At 37.8% G+C, this 22,144-nt stretch overlaps 2 protein-coding genes and 2 long non-coding RNA genes across 5 annotated transcripts in view; 2 read left to right on the top strand and 2 right to left on the bottom strand.

The window, feature by feature from the left end:
- The first annotated feature begins 141 nt into the window (after positions 1 to 141).
- On the top strand, positions 142 to 8,856 carry LOC126863553 (uncharacterized). Its single transcript, XR_007688923.1, has 3 exons — positions 142 to 3,257; positions 7,975 to 8,226; positions 8,703 to 8,856. It is a non-coding gene; the product is annotated as an uncharacterized LOC126863553 (long non-coding RNA).
- Positions 5,012 to 6,397, bottom strand: LOC126863523 (glutaredoxin-related protein 5, mitochondrial). Its single transcript, XM_050613808.1, has 5 exons — positions 6,276 to 6,397; positions 6,023 to 6,112; positions 5,874 to 5,934; positions 5,512 to 5,653; positions 5,012 to 5,293 (listed from the first exon to the last, which is right to left on the bottom strand). The coding sequence occupies exons 1-5, from the start codon at positions 6,380 to 6,382 to the stop codon at positions 5,106 to 5,108; spliced, it is 588 nt and encodes a 195-aa protein (XP_050469765.1). The 5' UTR covers positions 6,383 to 6,397; the 3' UTR covers positions 5,012 to 5,105.
- A 138-nt stretch (positions 8,857 to 8,994) lies between the features above and the next one.
- LOC126863558 (uncharacterized) lies at positions 8,995 to 11,320 on the bottom strand. The gene is made up of 2 exons (XR_007688928.1): positions 9,131 to 11,320; positions 8,995 to 9,035 (listed from the first exon to the last, which is right to left on the bottom strand). It is a non-coding gene; the product is annotated as an uncharacterized LOC126863558 (long non-coding RNA).
- A 1,203-nt stretch (positions 11,321 to 12,523) lies between these two features.
- LOC126863503 (uncharacterized) overlaps positions 12,524 to 22,144 on the top strand; it is a 99,068-nt gene continuing 89,447 nt past the window's right edge. Inside the window, exons 1-2 of one of the 2 annotated variants that reach the window (XM_050613759.1) lie at positions 12,533 to 12,573; positions 13,038 to 13,429. In XM_050613759.1, coding sequence (XP_050469716.1) covers positions 13,354 to 13,429 — 76 coding nt within the window. In that variant the 5' untranslated portion in view covers positions 12,533 to 12,573; positions 13,038 to 13,353. Of the gene's footprint in view, positions 13,430 to 22,144 lie in introns of both variants that reach the window. The other variant, XM_050613757.1, reaches the window with a different exon arrangement.

Below are 22,144 nucleotides of genomic sequence, written 5' to 3'. Positions count from 1 at the left end.
GAATAAAATAACAGACTCGTGATAAAACAATTAGTAAATGAAAGCAACGAAAACCATTCGTATTTTCTTAAATATCATAGGATATCCTAGTGGTTATTACCGACTGCGTACGCGACACTTTCGGCCAATATACGTACACTTATCTTTATGATTGCGTTGGGTCTATCAGAAAGAATTGATCAGACCTGTCATTCTTTTGTCTAATCACCTTTTCAACTTTTCTACTATACACACGATAAAACGCTGGAGTCCGCTCGCAGAAACGAGACGAGCCAGCGCCAGAGGCATCTTGTTATCCGCGAATTTCCGGCCAAGTTGTTTACCGCTTTAACCAACGACCCTTTAATTACTTCAACAACCTACAGCCACGAACTTGACCGACTCTAAGAGCTACTCCTGTCGAGCGTGTCATGTTAATGAAGTTTGTCACATTCGTTTGCGGAGTCACCAAGACTTCCCTACCGATCGAGAAACGGATAATCGATAAAGAAGATACAAAAAGATGCTAAAGTTTAAGGAGAACGTAAGTATGTACATACACTGTCGCTCGCAAGTATGTGGACACTGGTGTATTTTTATTAACAATCAACAATACTCAGTATCTTCATGTAAAATCAGGTGTTGCGCATCATACAAAATTTAAATTGTTTAAAATCTTATCAATAGTATATTAAAATGAAATACATGACTTGTCAAAGTATCAAAAGGTTTCAAATATTATAGTAGCAATCAAGTACAATAGTGCAATTTGGGATATGCTTTTCTATTTATAGCTTGACAATCATCATGATGAGCAGAGTATAATGAACTTGTTAACCAAAAAGCTTCCACAGAATGCAACTTCTTGACGCTTATAGATGTCAATCTTTTTATTGTATACTAACTTTCAAAAACAGATTTTATCGTGCGACATTCTGCGATAACTCTGATAATGGAGAAAATTGTTTTAAGACTTTCTATTCTTAAGTTTCGTAACTAATTTATATTCCATCAAAAATAAGTGAATGTCCACATATTTTTGGACGTCTGTGTAGGTGGCTTGAAAGTTTCAAAGATACCTAATCCGACGAATGGAGACTTGGAAGTAATGTTTGGAAGATTCAATCCTGGCTGGCAATGTCGCTTGAGTTTCCAGTAGAATCTGTATGAGGAACTGTAATTCTGTCGTATATTCACGAGAAAGAACACGAAGAACAAATCCTCTGTAAAATCTTCGAAATTCTTTCCTTTTCTTTGTTTTCCTTTTTAAAATTAAAATTTAAGTGCTATTAGCGATCGAGGGATCGATTAATTTAAAAAATGATTCGATGTGGGTCATTAAATGGAGTAATAAACGTAATTGGTACGTTCTTGAAAGAAGAAGGAAAACATGACGATAGAAGGAAGACGAAGGAGGAAGAATAGAGAGGGAAAGAGGGAGAAGAGAGTGTTGGTTCGATCGAAGTTGTCGAAGGGAGGGCGCCACTTTGCCGGCCATCCTATTTTCATTAGCTCCTACGGATCATACACTTATCAGATTATCTATACAATAGCCTTCATAACATGTAACATAACATGCCTCCACAAAATCCAAGAAAGGTGACAAATTTTTTAAAGGAAAAAGAAATTTTATAAGAAATTTTAACAACAAGAGAGGTGTCATATTTTTTAAAATAATAAGTACCAAATAAGGAAACAAATATAAATACGGATACAAGGACTAAAGAAACATCCAGTAATAAACAAGAGAACGCAATGATGCTGCGAAAGAGTTACGGCAACAGAAAAGTAGAAAAAAATTATTTAAAAAAGAATTGAAATGAAAGGATTGTAAAACCACTTAAAGAAACAAGAATCCTGAGGTAAAAAATCCCTACAAGAACACCAGAAATCAGTTGCAGAAATGGCAAATACTGCCATGAAAAGGAAATAAAATGTCTTTAAACAAAACACTACGGACTAAAGTACTAAAAATATACCATAAAGATAATACCGACGAGATGAACGCTATGTCGATAAAAAAAAAGGAAAAAGATCTAGCAATAAAAAAGTCCTATAAAAACACCAGAAGCCAGAAATAGAAACAATAAGTCCCATGCACTTTCACGAACTACTGTATATTTGCACTAGATACTTATTTTGTAGCTTCTATGATATTTCCATATTTGTTTCAAATTTTATCGATATAATCATAACATGACATGATGCTCGTACCATACTTTATTACAGTGCTAATGAAATTTCAAAATGTTTCGTATGACAGATGCAGTGGGGGAAAAAGTAAGTGAACTAATAAGTAGTAATAGTGGAAATACAAATAATAGTGGAAATTACACAAAATTATAAATCTTAATTTCTATTACTTACTAAATAATTTTGTATACCGTAAGAACATGCAATAAACAGAATTTAGGTATATAATACTGATACTAAATAGTTCGATTAAACTTCATTGATATCTACTACCTGTCCATTTATTTTTGTCCTCAACTGAATAATATGTATATTTATAGAGTGCATCTATGTCAACAAAAAGACAATGTAGAAATTCAACGAACTAAATCCCTAACGTGACCGGACAATTTCCATTCTCCATAAAGCAGATATCTTAGGAAAGGACGAGAAGGAAAATGTTTTGGTGACACCGAAAAGGAAAAAGCTGCCTGTCGGCTACGGATCTCGCGTTTGCCGACGGAATATTTACACGAGTAGCTGCGACACACAGGTGCACGCTTTGATTTGCTGACACTAATTGCGAACCGCGTCTGGCTAGCTCTTCTCGGTCTCAAATTAATTAATGGCATAGCAAATGACGAGTCGCTCGGAGATTCGCTCGCTGAGCTCTCGTCGCGCTGGGAAAAGCGAAATAATACGGCGTACGATCGTGCCGCGAATATCAATGCTTCCTTCGTTGTCATCAAGAAGCGGAGACTCGTGCTCGTTAATGATGTACCATCCTATATTATAGGATCGTTCTGTAGCTCCTCTTCTTTTTTCACTTTCTATCTTCCTCCTGTTTATTCGTTTTTCTTCTTCTCTTTTTGTCTCTTTTTCACAGTCGAGATGCAGGACAAACCGTGTATGTGTGTGTGCGCGTGTGTGTATGTGTGTGCGTTCGTTGCAATTTCACAGCCGGTGTGTATTTAACCGTCGAAATAATCGCTTTAATCCACGCTTCAAACCCGAGCCACTTTTTTGCAAACCGCGACATACTAATCCATTTCGCTTCGTTACGACGAAAATGGCAACCGACCATTGATATCCGATATTTTAGTAGTGTGAGTATAGACGATCCATTTTTGCATTCGTTATCCTTTCAGTACAGTCATCAATTTTCTGTACGAATCATGAGAGGTCTTTCACTATTGTTATGAGTTGAAAGATCGCTACGCATATGTTACTTGTTATTAGAATCTAATTATGTTTTTGAATCTATACATCGAAAAGAAAGATATATAAAAAGATAAAAATAAATTACCAGATCTTTCTGACAGAAAAGAAGTAGCCGTATTTTGTCAGTAGCGAATACGTTAATTGAATAATTTTAATGAGTTAATACCATTCAGTTATAAACAAATTATAATACCAGATAAATATGGATTACCCTATTAATTTATATTAATATAAAATGAGCTACCATTGCATATTAATATATCATATTATCAGATAATCAAGTAAATTAATTTAATACATGTACCATCTAACCTCTGTACTAAACCTTCGACACAATTCGAAGAAAGCTTCCGCCGCAATTCCTCTGCGTCGTAAAAGTGTTTAACAATAAAGATTTTGCTTAATTCCACATTCTGCAGCTCGTAAAACTGTTATGAAACAACGTCGCTCGGATTATGAGATAGTCGAAAAAAGTGTAATATTCCCCCACTTTTGAGTATTTCATTCGTGGTTCGATCATGAATTCGCAGAATCGAGTGTATCCGAGCGAAATCAAAAGGAACGCTCCAACGAAATTAATTACGCGCCATCTTCAAGCACTTCAGAAAGGAAGATACACTCAAAGAGTCAATTGGCCACTGGCCAAATGGACTTTTACATACGCTCCGCTTACGCAGTACTACTCAAAATCGGGGAAAGAGTTCACGATTGATTCATCGTTTAGCATAGATCTGTCGAAAACATTGATTTCTTTTGTTATGCATTTGTAGGGCATTTGAAAATATAGGGCATTTGACACGATTGTTGCACATTTATGGGAAAGTTGAAAATGTAACATAATATGCAAAAATAGATATTATATACAAAATGTGGCACTCTTTATAATATTTACTAAGTGAAGCCATTTTTTAATCAGATTCTATCATTTTATTTACATCCATGATATGAATTTACATAAATATCCGCACTCTACTTATGGATTTCCTTTTGATGATGGATGGTCTTAGGTGTTAACTGAACTCTTTTACGATCTTTATCAATTAATATTATTGAATTGTCAAGTTATAGGTTATGGATTTCTTTTTTATAATTTTATAATTTTACATCGAATATCTTGGAACAGATAATCAAATGATTTTTAACTTGTAAATTTTTTTGTAAAGTTTCATTTGATTTGTACTAGTAACTTCTGTTACTATTAAAGCTTCGATTTCCATATGGATGATTTTGAATACACTGACGTTATACTATGGAAAGGTGATGTGAGAGGAAAAGAAAGAAGAAAACTTTTCCACCTAGTAAAATCATGAAACAATCTCCTATGAATATATATAAGTCTAAGAATATAAGGATTTTGCATGAGGTATTTAAATCGTGGCAAACGCAATGCGGAAGAATATGTTGTCACGCGTGCACGCACACGCAGAACATAAACACTCGTATCGCGACATGCGACCGACCTTGATCCACTTTTTCTCCCCCGTGTACTACCATTTCTTTCGGTTCAAAGAAAGCACGCGAGAACCGGCATTATATTTTGTAATACGCTGCAAAACATCGTACCTTCTCGAGATTCCTGACGTCAGATTTCTGATGATGATATATTAAAAAAACTGTCATTCTCCTACGTCATGTCATGTAAATGAAAACAATTTTATTGTAACAAAATTCAATAATCAATGAAACAATCGTTTTATTTACAAATTACAAATACGCTAAATAGTCAAACATCCTTAATCCTTGCCTTCCTTTTCTTGAGACTCTTGCTTCTCTAAAAGTGCACTTGTAATACCTACTTTTTTTAATTCAGCCACCAGTTCGCCATTTCTGTGCATTTCTAAAAGAATGTCACATCCTCCTACAAATTCTCCATTTATGAAGACTTGGGGTATGGTTGGCCAGTTTGAGAAATCCTTGATACCTAAACATAGTTATAAAAATTATATATTATTTTATCGTTATGTATATTTATTTATTTTAATTGTTCTTGGACTAATCCTCTATTATTCTTTGTACAATTTTCTTTCGGTTGTTTTTATCGTCTCAAAGAATTTCTGTAATGGTTTGGGATTTCGTCATACTTGTCAGGTTCAGTTTATTTCTATGAAATGCGCTATTGATTTTCCAAAGAATATTAACCTTGTCTAAGCAATTCATCTTCAAGAACATCATGAGCATCGTACTTGACATCATGCATCTTCAATATTTGTACAACAGCATTGCTAAAGCCACACTTGGGACTGTCTGGGATACCTTTCATGAACACCACAACTTTGTTTTTCTGTAAAATGTAGTTGACACTCACTTATAATTATCTAGTAATTTAAACAATGTCAACACTATGTATACTTCCAATTGGTTACAGCTTTGGTTTACAAGTTTGACATATATTAAATATTGACGTAGTCGACAACGTATGATGGAAGATGCACAATAAATAATACAAATCATGGTAAATTCCATTCATTTAATAGCAAAATAGTTGACAAATGTAGACGCACCTTAACGAGGTTAGCAATCTTATCAGCAGTCGTTGAAAAACTTCTTATAGAATTATACAACCTAAATGGAGTCATGTTTAGATACTATTGTTGAAAATCAGATAATCAAAACTCGAATTTTTTAATAGAAAAACAGCACAATAGATTACCCGGTCAACACATTAATAAAGAATGGATTGCGCCATATTAATTTTCTTTTTTTACTTAAAGCAATCAGTGTTGCTCTCTGCAGGCAGGCACTAGAAACACATAGACTAATTTTAATCGACATGAATTTTTATAGTATCTGTTTTCAAGTGTATAATTATAAATTTCATAAAATTATTTATAATATAGTAACATTACTAGGGACGAGACGTAACATTAAGTGGAACTTTATATGTTAGGTTCTGAAGTACCGACCTGCAAGAAAGATCAGCATGCTTCTTACGCCCTCTGCGATTTGTTAAAGCAAACGCAGGAATTATATCTACATACATACATACATAATTCGTCTCATTTATAGGCATTTGTAGTGTAGTGACAGATATCTCGTTTGTGAGTGATCTGTTATCAGGTGATCCTCAAACATGAGATAAATTAGATCTCTACATAATCAGTACAGCAAGCAACCATGTTTTCTTTATCAATACCACCTACGTTAGATGTCTCCACCATTCCCTAGATTTTTTATTACATTTCTAATATTACATGCATTAAATTCTAATAAAAAATTCGTATGCGTGCATTTATGTAACTATTACATTACGCTTATATTACATGATCTGACGTTATACTAGATTATATCGAGCCACTTTCATCTAAATATTACACTAAAATTATTTCATGTTCATTGACAAAATGATATTGCCACTTTACAATATCAATTCAATGTATCTATTTCAAATTCTACTTTATCACACCGATATCGGGTATCGAGATTAATTTTACCTTCATGATATTTACTAACGACCAAAATAAAATCTTATGAACATTTTTAAGAGATATGACAATTTTTTGAGAAATACGGTGATGTTTCGGTGGATTCGTAAAAGATAGCGTCGTATAACCCCGTTTTACCGTAGCTACTTCAAATTCGATCTACGTTCATGGCCTACTTCCGAGGTCTACGCTCGTAACGCAAGGAATCCTGTCTACGATACTTTTCAGATCATTAAATATTCTTCTCTCGGTAAATATTAAACGTCATCTCAATGAATCACGTACGGTTGATTTATTCGAACCCAGAACAATGAAAAAAGATTCCTCATAGCAACCTCAAGGTCCCAGGATTGTCGAATTAAAAATAAAGGTTAAATTAAATTTTAATCGTGAATAAATTTTTAGTCTGTCGTCAACAATTTTGTGACGAAACATCCGTCCCGAGAGAATTTCTTAGAATTGTTTATTTTCGAGACAGTCAATCTGTATCGTCATCAATTTCGACGTAACAATACAACAACGCAATTCGTTAGCCAGAATATCACTATCTTTCTTTCAAAAGGACTCATTGATGCGAAAAATATCGATTTTTTCAAAAATAATCTGTAACAGAGTGCATGAGCTACCTAGCATGAACGAATTAGAAAAATATACGAGTGACTTCATCCATGATTTTAGAAACTATAAATTACTAACATTTCGTGTAATTTAATATACTTAAATAAGGCACTATACATATCTTTTTTAAGTTGACAATCGCGTGCTCGTTCTATGTAATTATTATTTATTGAAAAAATATGTTATATATATTTTTTCTTTTCCATTCATAACCTTTAAAATTTCGTTTGAACAGCTATGTCTAAAAATATATCACAGTAAAATTACAATATTTGCATATATGTATTTTTCCATTAAAGTTATCATCAGAACTTAAAGACGTTTGTTTTTGTAGATCTTGGCCAATGTACACACTATTATTAAGTATTGTTTACAAGTCATAATTAGTGTTTTTCTATTTTCTGTTTGTTACGTGTTGTCGTACAAGTTGTTTAAACGTGTCATAAGACAAATATCTTTCGTATCTTCATACGTATCTCCCTTTTTCCATTGAAGTAACGTTGTACACATAACCCACGCAACTGTATTTTCCTCGTGACGTAACAGTGAAAAATCGTTACAGGGAAAACTCGTTAACCGATAACACGTCCGCAGCACGTGGTTGTCCTTTCCGAAGCAATGACGTCAGATTGAAATCATGGTCACCGTGACCGATCACCATGGAAACTGTGCTCGGAGCTAGTATACCGACGTGAGAACGCCCACGAGGATTTTAAAGTTCGAGTTAGCCTGACGGGAGAGCGTCCTGTGTATACAGCTTCACGGATGAGATCCTTGCGATAGGTCGGGGATGAAAGCACGAAAATAGCAACAGGTAAAAATGTTAAAAAATCTTTCGATTGCGAGCGGATCGCATGAAATCGTATGAAAACGTTTTCATCGTCAGCCGTCAGACTGAAATTCATTGGAATCCGAACGCGTCCGAACAAATAACGGCTAATTTTTTTTAATTCGACAAAAATGAAACAATTCAATAAAAAAAAACGATTTTTCACAATCGACATGAACATTGACAGTATATTTTAATTTATTCGCAGTGTGGTTACAAATTGTTTCAAAATATCGGAATTTATTGTATTATATATACTATACATGCCTCGTAGAATTCTCACACGTGTCCATCTAACCTAACCTAACAGAAGCGCGTCCTTCTAGCGGATGTAATAGACACTTTTTTTTTGCCATTGCGTAAGACGCGACAGGCCTACTTATTGTCCACCTTCTACGTGTCTCTGTTACAATCGTACAGCCAATGAAGTTCGAATAATTCCTCTTTCTTTCCTTTTTTAGAAACAGTTTCTTCTTCTCGCGACATTCCTAATGATGCCCGACGAAACCGGGCTAAATGTTACGTAGCAGTGGAATTCAAGGCGCAGATGAATATGTATTAAGAGTAGAGTATACGTATAAACTGTAGAAACACGGATAGAAGATCGAGCTTAATACACGAATTTACATACGCTTACAACTCTTTGGGTAAAGTAGAGTTACGCGAAGTACTTTACGGATACACGCAACAATTGCGTATATAGAATCTTGTAACGCATGCTTACATTTGGTTACTTTTCTCTGTGTAACTTACGTAAATGTTCTATAGAGAGAGTCGAGAAAGCAACGTTTCACCTAATAAGCGGAAAGAATTGTTTACGTAGGTTAGGGAGAAGAAGTAAGAAATAAGGGACAAAACGAAGAGAAACAGTGGTGGGATTATACCATACCTTATTCGGAGCCAGGCGATTGTTGCACTATTTTAACGCGGCTCGCTTTAACGTGACTACACCGTGACGAGGGGTTTCACTTTGCCGCAATGTTGGCAGCTACTGCCAGTTAATGCATTTTCACTGGTGGGACGGTGACGCTAAATGATACGGTTTCCTGTTCACGAGAAACTCGAAACTACCCACGATACAAGGTAGTATACCAAAACTCTACGTGCGGCTTTATTTGATAAGCGAAAATATAACCTTCGCGCAAAAATTACGAATCCCCTCTGCACTATTTGCAACCGAAGCTTGTAGCGTATTTTATTACGTACAAATACAATCGTATACAATCGTATCAAATCAACCGCTCAACGCTGTACAGAATGACTATTTTACCAATTTTCTAACTCATAAGCCCCCAAATCGTTAAAGGAACAGCTTGAGGAAGTACTTCTCCTTATAACATGAAAAAAAGATGAAAAATATCATGAGAATGTTTACAAGACGTTAGTAAAATGGAATAGAAATAAGTAATCGGCGTCAGTAATAGGAAAATGGTTTTGGTAAGCACACAAGACTTCGATGTTCGTCAGCTTGTCTCGATCATTCTCGCGGAGCGACTCGGGTGGGGGAGGTTGTCGGCACTGGCGAGTGGCGAGCATCTGCGACGGAGAACAAAACGCCAGAGCGAAAAGGAACATGCTAGCCAGAACAACGAGGAGAAAACGATTCGTGAACGAGGAACGCGAACGTATCGCGGCACGTGCGACGAGGAGGGAGAAACCTTACGCCGATTCCTCTCGAGGTCGAACACGGGAACGAAACAGAAAAAGACAGAGACCGGTCCGCCGGTCGTTCTGGCGCATACGCAACGAACACGATGCACGTCAGCCAGAAATGAGAAAAGATTATCATGCGCACGTATATTGTGGCCCGTATATCGAATTCGTGATAAGAATGATAAAGACGTTTGTGAACCATGACGAGCGCTTTTTATACGCGACTGGAGAACGTTACTTAAAACAACAACCGGACACAGTTGACGTTATACGCGATTTAAGACGTGCTCGAATATAAACATGTTTATGTCGTTCCTCGATGTTAAACGATTAACATTTTACCATATGCCTTTCCTGCTTTTTATCGATTCGCGGTATCAACGGTTATTAGAGGTATACAAACGTTTAAATTGCTACCCTTTATTGTGAATCAAACGTTACTGCGATTACAACAAAATCAATTCCATGCTCGTGTAGAACGATCAAAAATCGATGATAAAGCCATTAGAAAAAAGTAAAAACGGCTGGCAGATGGAATCGGAGAAAACAATGTGAATCGGAGAGACAGAGCAACGACTCGACTTCGTCCGAAAGAGAAAGAAACGTAATCGAATAACGCGCGAGAGAAGGACGAACGAACTGGTTGGTGGATAGAAAGAGATGGAGATAGGGTACGAGGAAGAGTGGAAGGGAGGAAGTGAGAGTGGAAGGGAGAGAGTGCCACGCGACGCGTTAGGCAGCGTAAGAGAGAGAGGCGGTTGGCGCGAAAGGAGTGGGGTTAGTAAATCGAGTGGCTTGGCGAGCGGCGGATGGTATCCTGCGAAAGAGGAAAGTGCGGTAAAGGGGGCGAGGACAAATGACGAGGCGCGCGAGCCATCAGGGCCGTATGCTAGAGAACACGCGACACGCGTTCCGGGAGCCATGGGTCGCGCGCGACCTTAACCCTTAAATAGTGTGGTTAATAAAAGTCAAGAAGCATATAAGAAAACACAATGTCTGATTTGGAGTAGGTACGAATAAGGATATATATTAAGGAATAGGTCTAATAAGTTTTGTATTGTAATATTGTAATGATATATGAAGAGCTGGAGTAACATTATTTTATGAAAATTTTTATGAAGGATCATGATCACAATATAAGTTATGAATGATAATTTGTATGAAATAATTTAATATTAGATAAGTTGCCCATTGTATCTATACTGAAATCGCTTTTATATCTTGCCGCGGTGAGATTGCGTAAAGCAGTTCACGAGGCACTTGTGACGAGATTTCATACCGCCTACTCGATTCATAAGTCTCTGCAAGCTGTTCGCGATGATTCGCCACGAAACATCGTAATTCAGCCGAAACATGTTTACCCGAGATACCGCGGTCTACGTTTCTTACCTCAATCTTTTATAACCATACTTTCCATCGTATATTTTCGCGAATCAAAATTCGAAATATTCGCTTTGAAGATTATTTAATTGACGATAAAATCGATAACTCGACTTTGTCAACTACCTGCCGCGTCCATAATATGGGTAGACGACAGAATCGGCTACATCTGTCTCGTTTCCCGGGAACCATCGCTAAAAAGTAGCGGGTTAAAACCTGGAGACGCATAACTTTGCGTTTACCGGCCGGTTACCGGTAACCCGGACTAGCTATAACCTGGAGAGCGGTGATGGAACCTTCGTGAAAGACAGAGCTCAAGAATCGTAACGTCGAAGCGAGATGGAGAATCGGGCTTGTCGATAGAGTGGGAGAGGATATGGACAGAGAGCGAGACGGCCGTTGAAATAGAACGGCAAAGAAGTTAGGGGCCAAGGGAGGAACTGAAATAGAGAGTAGAAGAGAATTCATGAGTGCCTCGCGGACTTCTCCTCTGCATTAACGGTCTCAGACTACAAAGTACGAGAGAGAAATGAAAGACGAAGAAACGCGTACACGCTCAACGATGAGACCTATACACTATACAGTTTGTGGACTCGAGCAGAGTGCTCGATGCGTCGCACTAGCCATTGCTTGCTCAATGCAAACGTATCGTTACAGTTTCTGGTAAAATTCCTTTGTCAATTAATATTTACAATATTCTATCTAACATTTTATATATGCTTTCAAACCCAATAAATCGATGACGTTATAGGTTAAGTATGTAACTCCAAAAGTAGTTTAAGTAACTCCTTTACCCTAACTTTAACAAGGTGCGTCTACACTCGACCCATTTTTTTAGTAATTTCTCTGAAAATCGAACAGTTGCGCGGAGAAACTCGATTACGGTTTTCCGACTCATCTTTTCTACTACAATCACTTCGTTCCAGAAGTTATATTACGATTTTTACCGCACCCTATATATTCGAAGGGAGAGGAGAAGGGAATGAGTGAGCGTGCAAAGTGCGGCAAAGGGAGATAGAGACGGAGAAAGCAGCGATAGAGAGAAAGGGGTGCGAAAAGTTGGTAAGGGACGGCGTGGGGTGAAGTGGGAACGACAGACGTTCTACCGTTGCTTGGAACGAGCAAGCTTGGTTCGTGAGCGCGGGGCGAGAGAGAGTGAGAGAGTGGGGGGATGGGGTTCAACCGATGGGTGGTGGGGGGCGGTTAGTGGGTGGCAGCTGAGAACGGAGTGATAGGGGAAATCAGTCGCGGTTCGAGTACCGCCACGTATGCACGTGAGCGGGTGTGCTCGTCTTCTCGGTGAGCTTCTCTCTCTCACTGTCCCTTTACGACGCACCGTAGTCGTCCTTCCTTCTCTTTTCTTTCCGTCCTACACAGAGGATTCCGTCAAATAAATACAATAGCCGCGTTCTTTGGAATTTTTTCTCTTCTGAAAAGGAAATTTCTCCCAACTTGTTCGAAAGAATTTTACATTAGATCTTTCGAAAGAATTGAGGGACGCTTGCGCGCCGTTCTTCCCCAGTCGAAGACGGGGAATCACCGACACCAGGCCAATCAGAAACATCGATGTAAACAGAGAGTAGAGTTTTAAACGGAAAAAGAGTTTCGTGGCTCTCGAGACGCTCGCGTTCCAGAAGCGCTATCTCGTCCTTTCCACCACAGCTCTCTATTTTTCTCTCGCTCTTCGCTCATTCACTCTCTTTCTAACTTTTTCCCTCCCACTCCCGGTCTCCTCTTTCTCTAACCGTCTTCTTCGCTCTTAGTCTCGTGACGAAAGGACGTTCGAGATAATCCGAGCGGACGTTTCTTCGAGGGGAAAGTCTGACTTTGATATACATACCAGTTTTCAATTGCCGTTCGACAGAGAATTCCGCGCGGTCTCCACGTTCTCTTTAAATACGAACGATATCATTATTCTTGCTTCTGTGGCCGTTTGGTACGATTCGACTTACGTATTGGTAACGTGGTCGGTTACTGTGGGAGGTGGAGTGATAGAAGATATTTAGTCGGTGCTAACGGAGAGACTACAGAAGCCGAAGGGCCATAAAAAGGCAGGCCAGACTGGAACGAAGAGCCAAGATGCTCGACTTCGAACAACAGGCGAATCAGGCACAGGCTCTGGCTTCGCTCGACGAGGACTGGCACCTGCTCGAGGGTGAGCGCACGACCTTCGCAATTTTTCTTCTCCAACCTCTGTCCTTTGCGTTTTCGACACGCGCGCGTACACACACATACATATACGCATATATACATACATATGTACAGATGTACACCTATATATGTAGGTACATGAACAGTGGCGTCGATGCTAGATCGGTGTGCACCTGGTGAAAACCTGTATCGAGGTGGATGCCTGGTTGACCCTTTGGGGCATGTTGCTTCCATGCTCGTTGCTCGAGTACATTGGACAGTGTCACGAACGATAATCCTTGAATGCGTCGCCCGACCGGATATTGTTAGGGGTTAATCGAACCTGAAAAATGTCGAATAACATCGGTCCAATGAGGTATTAGATTTTTGCTGGAGAGATCGATTTCTCGATTGCGTTCGCTTTTTCTTAATTCGCTTTTGTCGCCAACAGCTGTTTCTAGGTCAGATTTGATTTCTAAGACGTTCATCGGCATACGTGTGCGCGTTCGCATCGATGTGTCACGTAACACACGGTACACAAAGCACCGTTGACTGTTCGTATTCGTCGACGATCGTATAGAAGGTAATGGAGAAATAATTAAGCTTCAAAACGACGATATCGATAACATTTCGATGAGAAAGAAAACGTTCTATATCCGTTCTATATATCGAGGCTATGGTGTTTCTTAAAGGGTCGCGTATCTTATCGAATCGAGCTTCGAACAAAATAAACTGCGAAGGAACATATTGTTCGAGGACGCATCGACATCGACCGAGTGTTTTACGAAGGATAAAGCCTGACCCGTAACACCCCATGAACCGCGCGTTACCGACATTTGTTTTCTTGCGCGCGGTTTCACGCGTTTTTACGATCGTTTGAAACGCGTCACCGCTTTACCATCCGAGTCGAGATTATGGAGGACCGTTTGATTTGTGGCTAGTTTCATTAGGTATGCGACTTTCATTGTCGTTGTCTTTTTACATAACGTTTACTCGTAATTCGTAAAACAATGTCACGGTGACGTTCGATCATTAATAACGCGCGCAAATTTTATCAGTGCGATCTTCAATAATAAATATCTTGTACTTATCAACCGTTCGACAAATGCGACATATTCCTATCGTAATTTTTATTATCTTTGGACAACGTCCTCGTGACGAATAAGCAATGTTTTTCGAAGTGATAAAATTCCTGTACAACGAAGATTGTAAAAATGGTGACTGAATATGTTAGTACGTAAATGTAGTGAGATGCGAACCATGTGACATTTGGCCGTATAGGGTTTGAACATCCTTTTATTGAACAGCTGCTTTCCGGACCGGCCTCTCCACTTTCTTGTCCCTTTTACTGGCCGCACGAACGTCTGGCGCCGTATTCACGGCTTTTATTGTGATTTCTTAATACCCACCGCAAGAGAAGTAACGTGAATTTTGTGTTATATACAAAAATACACCAGATAAGCAGATCGGCGCCACTGTCCAGTTTAAATTTTAACGATAAGTAATACTAACCTAATATATTTCGTTCTGCTTGTAACATTGTTTTCTGCATGTGCATGCCTATATAACTTCAGAGGCGTAGACATAGTGTAATTAATACAGTCGAAGAAAGTCAGAAAGTTGAAAGGAAAGAAAAGTGAAAGGTGGGAGCGTGAGCATGTACGACGTGATCTAATGTAATTTATTCGAAAATTATATTTCGTGCAGCACTAAGATTAATAACGTGTATACATGGTTGGTACGGAAGAAACACTTTGGCGAAGAAAATCGAAAAGAAGAATGATTGGTTTAATAAGGGGAAAATCGATCGGCATCAATTGATATTACTGACTCGTTACGTTTATCGACAAGAAATTAATCGCGTTCGCATTTTGCACCAGGAAACTATGTAGTTACAGTTACAAATATTCCTTGCGCGCTTTGAACGCGTCGTGTGGGATAGTCTGGTTAATTGACTTTTAAATTTGTTTCGGAAAATTGAGATTCGCAGTTACGTCGGCTCGGAAAAACACAGTAGGAACTTTATTTAATATACAGCTCGTATTTCTGTTTGCTATTTTCAACATTTTTAATCGTATCACTCCAAGAATTTCAAATTAGCGAAATTTTGGTCTTTTTATTTTACATCGTTAATCATCTGGTACTAATTCGAATGAATTTTCAAACATATTAATATCTGAAAAATTCTTAAATGTATAGAATGTGTGAAATTCTCTATTTAATTCCACGTGCAATTAATGTAGTTAGATAATTTTAAATATTACTGGAGGATTCTTTATGGCCATATTTTGATAGCGATATTTTCAAAAATTTTAATCGTGTTGTTTCAAGAATCTGAAACTGATGAAATTTCGTTCTTTTTTCTTTCACATCATTGAACCTGGAAATAAATTTTCAAACATTTGAATATTTGAAATCTTTTTCAATATACATACATACGTATAGAATATAAAATTCCCTATATCAATTTTTGTTGTAATTAACACAACTAGATGATTAACGAAAGAAGTAAGTAAAATATAGCAGTAAATTCGAAAGAAACCGGTGGTTTATCGTGGGGATCTTTACGGGCATGTTTCGCTAGTAATATTTTCAAAGCACTTGTCCGTTATCCGTAGCGTACGGACACGGCACATCGACTGGCACGTATCGTGCCACGGGAAGCACGACTCGCACCTGTTTCACAGCACATAAATGTTTGCGGGAGCAATATCGTGTTTGGCAATGCCAACCTCACCTGGCCGTTTCTATCAGACGCGTATTTTTGCAACAGACGCGTAAATCGTTGTTGACAAATCGTCAACTTAAACTTTTAATATACCATTCAACTTCTATTGTGATTATCCTCGTCGTTTATTTCGTATTTATTATCGTTTAATATACGAACGCGTTGAGTATGAATTACGATTATCGTTATCACAAACAAACATCGACCTACGATGCTCATTGCCTACAAGCGTAAAATATACCGATAGAGAGTAGGGGGAACGACTGGTAAGAGAACGATTCTAGAGCGACTAGAAAATTTCGCGTTTACGTCAGATTTACACCTGTTGAAGTAGTGGGCGTCAATTTGTAACATCTGTCGCTCGCTATATCTGTTTAAGCAGGCAGTTTGCGTCAAAAGAGGTGTAAGTAAATTATTCCTTCGTTCTTACCAACCTGAACATAATTGCTTGGCTTTTTCAACTTTTTCGAATTATATTTTTTAATCTTATCTTTTGATATTCAATCAATATAATAGAAATAGAAAATTATGAATTTATTAATGTTAAATAATATTGCGAATAGGTTAGGTAGTGGTGGTAATTCTGTGGACGACCTTTTAAGATTGTATCATAAATTTTTTAATTTAATTTTTCGATATCCAGGTCGAAATGATCGAATGGAATAATTTAAACTTGCCGATTTTAAATAATGTGAATAGGTAATGGTGGTAATTCTGGTGAGAATGGAGGAGCCAGCAACCTGTCGTCTGAATTTTCACGGTTGTATCTCGTCGGTGCGCTAGGGAACTCCATTTTCATGAATATCTAAGGTCCCCTACAGCTAAAGCTTCTCATCAGGCGAAGGTTTTGCCGCGAAGGGATCGAGAAATTCGTCCCTTCTCCGCGCACATCTCTCTAACTATGCGAAACTTCTTCTCTATATAACCTGCGTGAACTCGCATGTCGAGTTTCGGCTTTTCTTCCTAGATTGGAACAATATCGCGCGTATTTACATTTCTCAATTGCTAGTTACCTGATCACTAGATTTTTTTTACCATCTATAATTTTTCTCACTTTTATCATTTTCACGAAATTTGTACATTAGGAGACCGATTAGTTTTTCAAAATTAAATTTAGGTTAACTTAGTGTACGTTAACGAATGATCGAGTTCTATGTATATATATATTAGTTAAGATTATCGACTGATTTAAAAGAAACTAGTAAATCGAAATATTTCTCCGTGACTCCGCGGTCAGCAGCAGCGTAGAGTTAGTGGCGAATAAGAACAATTTTTCGTCGGGTCATCGATTCGCAAAGGCATTGGCCTAATTGCCGAGTCAGGGACACGCTAACATTACAGGTGTATATGCGTTTCGATCGCAGAGCTCGCCCGTCTGAAGGACCTCCACCGGGAGTTCGTTCACTCCTTTCCTACACTGTATCTTCTATGTAAGTATACATATAGCGCGTTTTATTCCGACATCGCACCGAAAATATTCGAATCGTTAAATGCGTGGTTTCTTCAAATGCAACGAAATAATTTGAAATCGTCGGTCTATGATTCATAAGATGGCAAAATTAAAAAACTTATTTCATATTTGTGCATTTTTCTACGTAGTTTTTATTTACTAAATTTATGAAAAGTGGAGTTGATCAGAGAGGTTCGTATTAGATAATATAGGTTATGTTGTCATATACCAACACCGTACGCTTAAAAGTTAATTCCATGTGTTTCCATAATCTCTCACGTAACGATAGTATAGGTTATGTTGTCATATATCAACACCATACGCTTAAAAGTTAATTCCATGTGTTTCCATAATCTCTCACGTATCCTATCAATTTATTAAGAAGTTTTTCATCTCTGGTGTCAAAGAACCTAACGACGGACAAAAGAAAGATAAGCTTTTCTCAATTTCGATGATAGAAACTGTTTATACCATTGACGGCGTTGAATTTTCATCGTGCGGCAAGATTTAAAATGCATCCGTTTCACCGGCGGAACTATACTCGTCCGACGACCGAAACGTTTTGATGAAAAAAATGCAAACGCGTAGGGCGAGAGACACAGAAAGTGAAAGAGAGAGAGAGAGAGAGAGAGAGAAAGTGAGAGCAAGGGAAGCTGGGAAGTATGGAGGGAAGAGCGTAGCGGAGGAGAGTAGTGGCGTGTATAGGAGAAGCGAGAGGGAGAGAGGGAGAGACAGCTTCGACACGGCAGCATTGCGGCAGAAAACTGGTCCAGGTGCAAGCTCGATACTCCCAGAGAGCGTGATTCGCGTTGAATATTCGCCGGTGTAGAATTCCTTATCCCGCTGCAAAACCGCGCCATTCTGCTCCCCACGCAACGGTACTTTTCGCGTTTCGTCGCCTTTCCCCTCGTCTTTCACCTTCTATTCCCTTAAATTTCATGTTTCCACGTTTTAGATACCAGTTACTATTCGATCGTTCAATCTCGTTGATAGATTTTTCGACATTTTTTTATAAATTCGTTATTGTTTCTTTGAAGTTCTTTAGGAATCTTCTAGGGATTTTTCGAGGAATATTTTGTACTCCTTATTTCGTTTCGCCTCTTTCAGCGTCTATATTCACAGTTTCGAACTTTACTTGTTATTTCTGATAATTTGATTATAAATATAATAACGCATTGCTCTGTTATAAATGTAAAAGCAATATATCCGTGTAACATGTACGTTACAGGGAATCTCATTTTTCATATTTTCCGTAAAAGAATTTGGAATCTTAATTGAGAGCTTGCATGGTGGATTGAAGCAACGTATCTACCATAGTGCAACGTATTTAGTAATATAATGTACTTTTATATATCATTAGAAACAATAAGTGTATGAAATTTGTTTTCTTCTTTCTTAACCTTAAATTGTTACACATCTGCATGTGGCGCTAGTAACGTATATATTTGCTATTATCTTTTCCATTATGTACATATTTCTATTATCACGTATCTGTTCCACAAAGGTACGAATTAGGTTAAGGAAGTAAAAAGTGGAAAAAATATAGTAGAAAATATAGTACAAGAATGGCGTGATATAGTTGAATCGCGAAGAGCCTTCGAAAGATGTTCATCGTGTATGCGATTCGAATGGCAAGAAATTAGATTTGTTTAGCTGAAACACGGATAATTGTCGTTCGGAGGTTTGTTCGGTGTTTCCAGCGAGGTCCTTCGAGCGCTGACCTTTCCCAAGGTTCCGAATTCGGCGCGTCCGAGTCTTTCTCCTATGAGGATACGAAACGAAATATGGGCAAGTCCATATTAAGAATGTCGATGACATTGAAATCGGACCGCGTAAGAGCGAGCTGGCGGCTCGTGTACCAACGACCTTCGATTATCTACGTTTGTCTTTCTCTAGAAGGAAGATCTTCGAAATTCCACTATAGAAAAATTCTAAATAATTCCAGAAAAATCCTGATGATTATATAAATCAAAGGATATAAAATAACGTATACATAATATATGAAGATGAATGTTATTATTACAATTTCAGGAAACGAAATCACCTATATCGTACACTACTGAAAATAATTAGAAGGTCATTATTATGAACAATTTTATTGCATCATAAGTTCCTTGTTTGATAAACATCTTTTTTTGAAATTGGTATATATCAGTGGAGCATATCTTTCCTGGAAGCGTTAAAGAATCTGAATTTTAAACCAAGTATCGTTGATTAAATTATTGCGAGATTGTTATTAACCATTACGAAAATTACAATAACTGAAATAACAGCTAGAAGGATCGTTCTCTAGTATTATATCGTTTTACGGTTGTACACGATAATTTTATTATGTCGAAATGATTAGAATCATAGTTTTGCACATTAACCGAGGGAAACAGTGAATAAAATATGGCGTCAGGATGGGAACGTGTTGCAAGTAATTCGACTCGGCTCGTAATCGAACGCGATCGGCCATGATTACCATTAATTACGAATAATAAATTACGAGGCCGTTCACGATCGACTTATCGTCACGGCGCGATCGATACGCGTCTCCTGCGCGTCCAATGCGTCCAACGCGTAAACACTCGTCGATTTCGAGCCAATGTGTTCGTATCGGCCACTACTAATAACTTACGATTCGATTCACGACTCACACTGGTTCACGAAGATATTTGAGCACTTATCTAACATACAACGCCTTTATCTCTTTGTGTCTGTGTATGCATATGTATAGGAGCTACGAGATATTTACTGTGAACAGATATAGTGGCAGACAAAAGAAAATGAAAAATTGATACATGCATATACAAGTAGAAGCAAAATATGTATTAAACATTCTTTCTGTGCTAAACACTCGTCCATTCTGAGACATACAATTATATTATACATTCGATTCTCTTGTGAATTATAATTCAGTTCTGTATTCTACTGTAATTGTACTGTATATGATACATACGCGTTCAGAATATACAAATACTATTACTTAGGTTTGTAACATGTCTTATGGTATTTTATAAAAGACGTTTGACGCGACCTTACATAAAATAAGCAATAACAATGTAATTCAGTTTTGTAAAACTACAGCGTTTTTTCCCGTTTTACTCTTTAGACTATAATTCTTTTGGGGGTTAGGTTATACGTCGTTGTATGTATTTCATAAAAAATTAGTATACAGCACGAATTAATTATATAAAGAATCTAGTAAGCGTTAAATATGATTTCGCCGAATATTGAGGCCATTTTGCTGTTCATATGTCATACAGCAGAAAAATACAAATTGAAACCTATAATTATTATAACGAACAATTACGTATTCTTTGTTTTTAAATGTACTACGCAACTACTATAAAATCCATGCTATTCAAATGTACTGTGAAAGATAAACGAGAATGCACAAGATATACGTAAGACAATCCTTTTTAAGTTTTGCAATACGTTGTCATTTTTATCGAAATGTCTTTATGAGAAACTAATCATCGAATTGGGCGAGAAGATTGTTGACGAGAAGATTGTTGACGAGAAAGAAAAAGAACGGAGGCCGAAATGTAACGAGGCTTGCGAAGGTCTCATCCTGCGGTGACGCAATGGAAAGTGGGAGCCGCAAGGCTGTTTCCACTGCGCGAATAACACGCGCAATACTCCTTGCAGCTTTATTATTATCCTATCGCCTTCGTGGCCGTGGCTCGAAATCACACTGCAAATTAGCAAACAGCCGCCATTCGAAGTATTCTTTATCGAAACGCTGGAATCATTAAGTCTTTCAAAAGCAAATCTCCCTTTTTTTTTTATTTTGTAAAAAAGGTTGTTTTTCAGTCATCACGAATAATAGAAACACATCAGTTTCAACGGAAACGTACATGCTTATCGCTTACTTGAGTAGTAACTCATAGGTTAAAGAGTTTCGTGAAAGGTTTAACCTCTTGACTCGTGATTTTTTTAGTAGCTATTATACTAGGGCGATGTTAGTTATTTACTGGCGTAACACCGCGGCAAACGTAATATTCAAATATTCTATATAACGTATATTTAAATAACCTTTGAAATTGAGGTTAGAATTCGAACTACGTTTTGTCATGGATATAACCTATCTTTATTAGATCGAAGCTGTAGTCTTTGCCATGTCTGTAACTCGACTTTCAATATTATGAAACAAGAGGCTAACAATCGTTTAATTGTACGAAATCTTGAAATTACAAATTTTTAATTTCTAAATTAATTAATAATTAAATTGATATTTGATCGATATTTTCTTTTTTGAAAATATCAACGTACGACAAGTTTTCTCGCGATAAACGTGGAGTTAGGAGAACGTTCGATAGACCGATTAACGAGCAACGTGTAATTAAGCAATGAGGGGGAGGGGGGAGTTGCGAGAAGGTGGCGGCCTTTAAGGAAGGTTTACGCACGGGCGAAAGTGCTTCCCTGCTCGTGCCACCTATCAAGCAGGCGCTCGTGTACGCAACCGCTACTTTAACCGGACTTCCGGAATGACATGCTACCGTAGGTCGCTAGTCTCAACTCTACCACTTTTTTTTACCTCGTTTCAGCTTTATCGCCCACTTCTCCTTCCCCGTGAA

This window comes from Bombus huntii, chromosome 3 (assembly GCF_024542735.1).
Source record: "Bombus huntii isolate Logan2020A chromosome 3, iyBomHunt1.1, whole genome shotgun sequence".
Lineage (NCBI taxonomy): Eukaryota > Metazoa > Arthropoda > Insecta > Hymenoptera > Apidae > Bombus > Bombus huntii.
The sequence above is the reverse complement of the archived record's forward strand: the minus strand, read 5'-3'. Positions and strand labels throughout refer to the sequence as shown.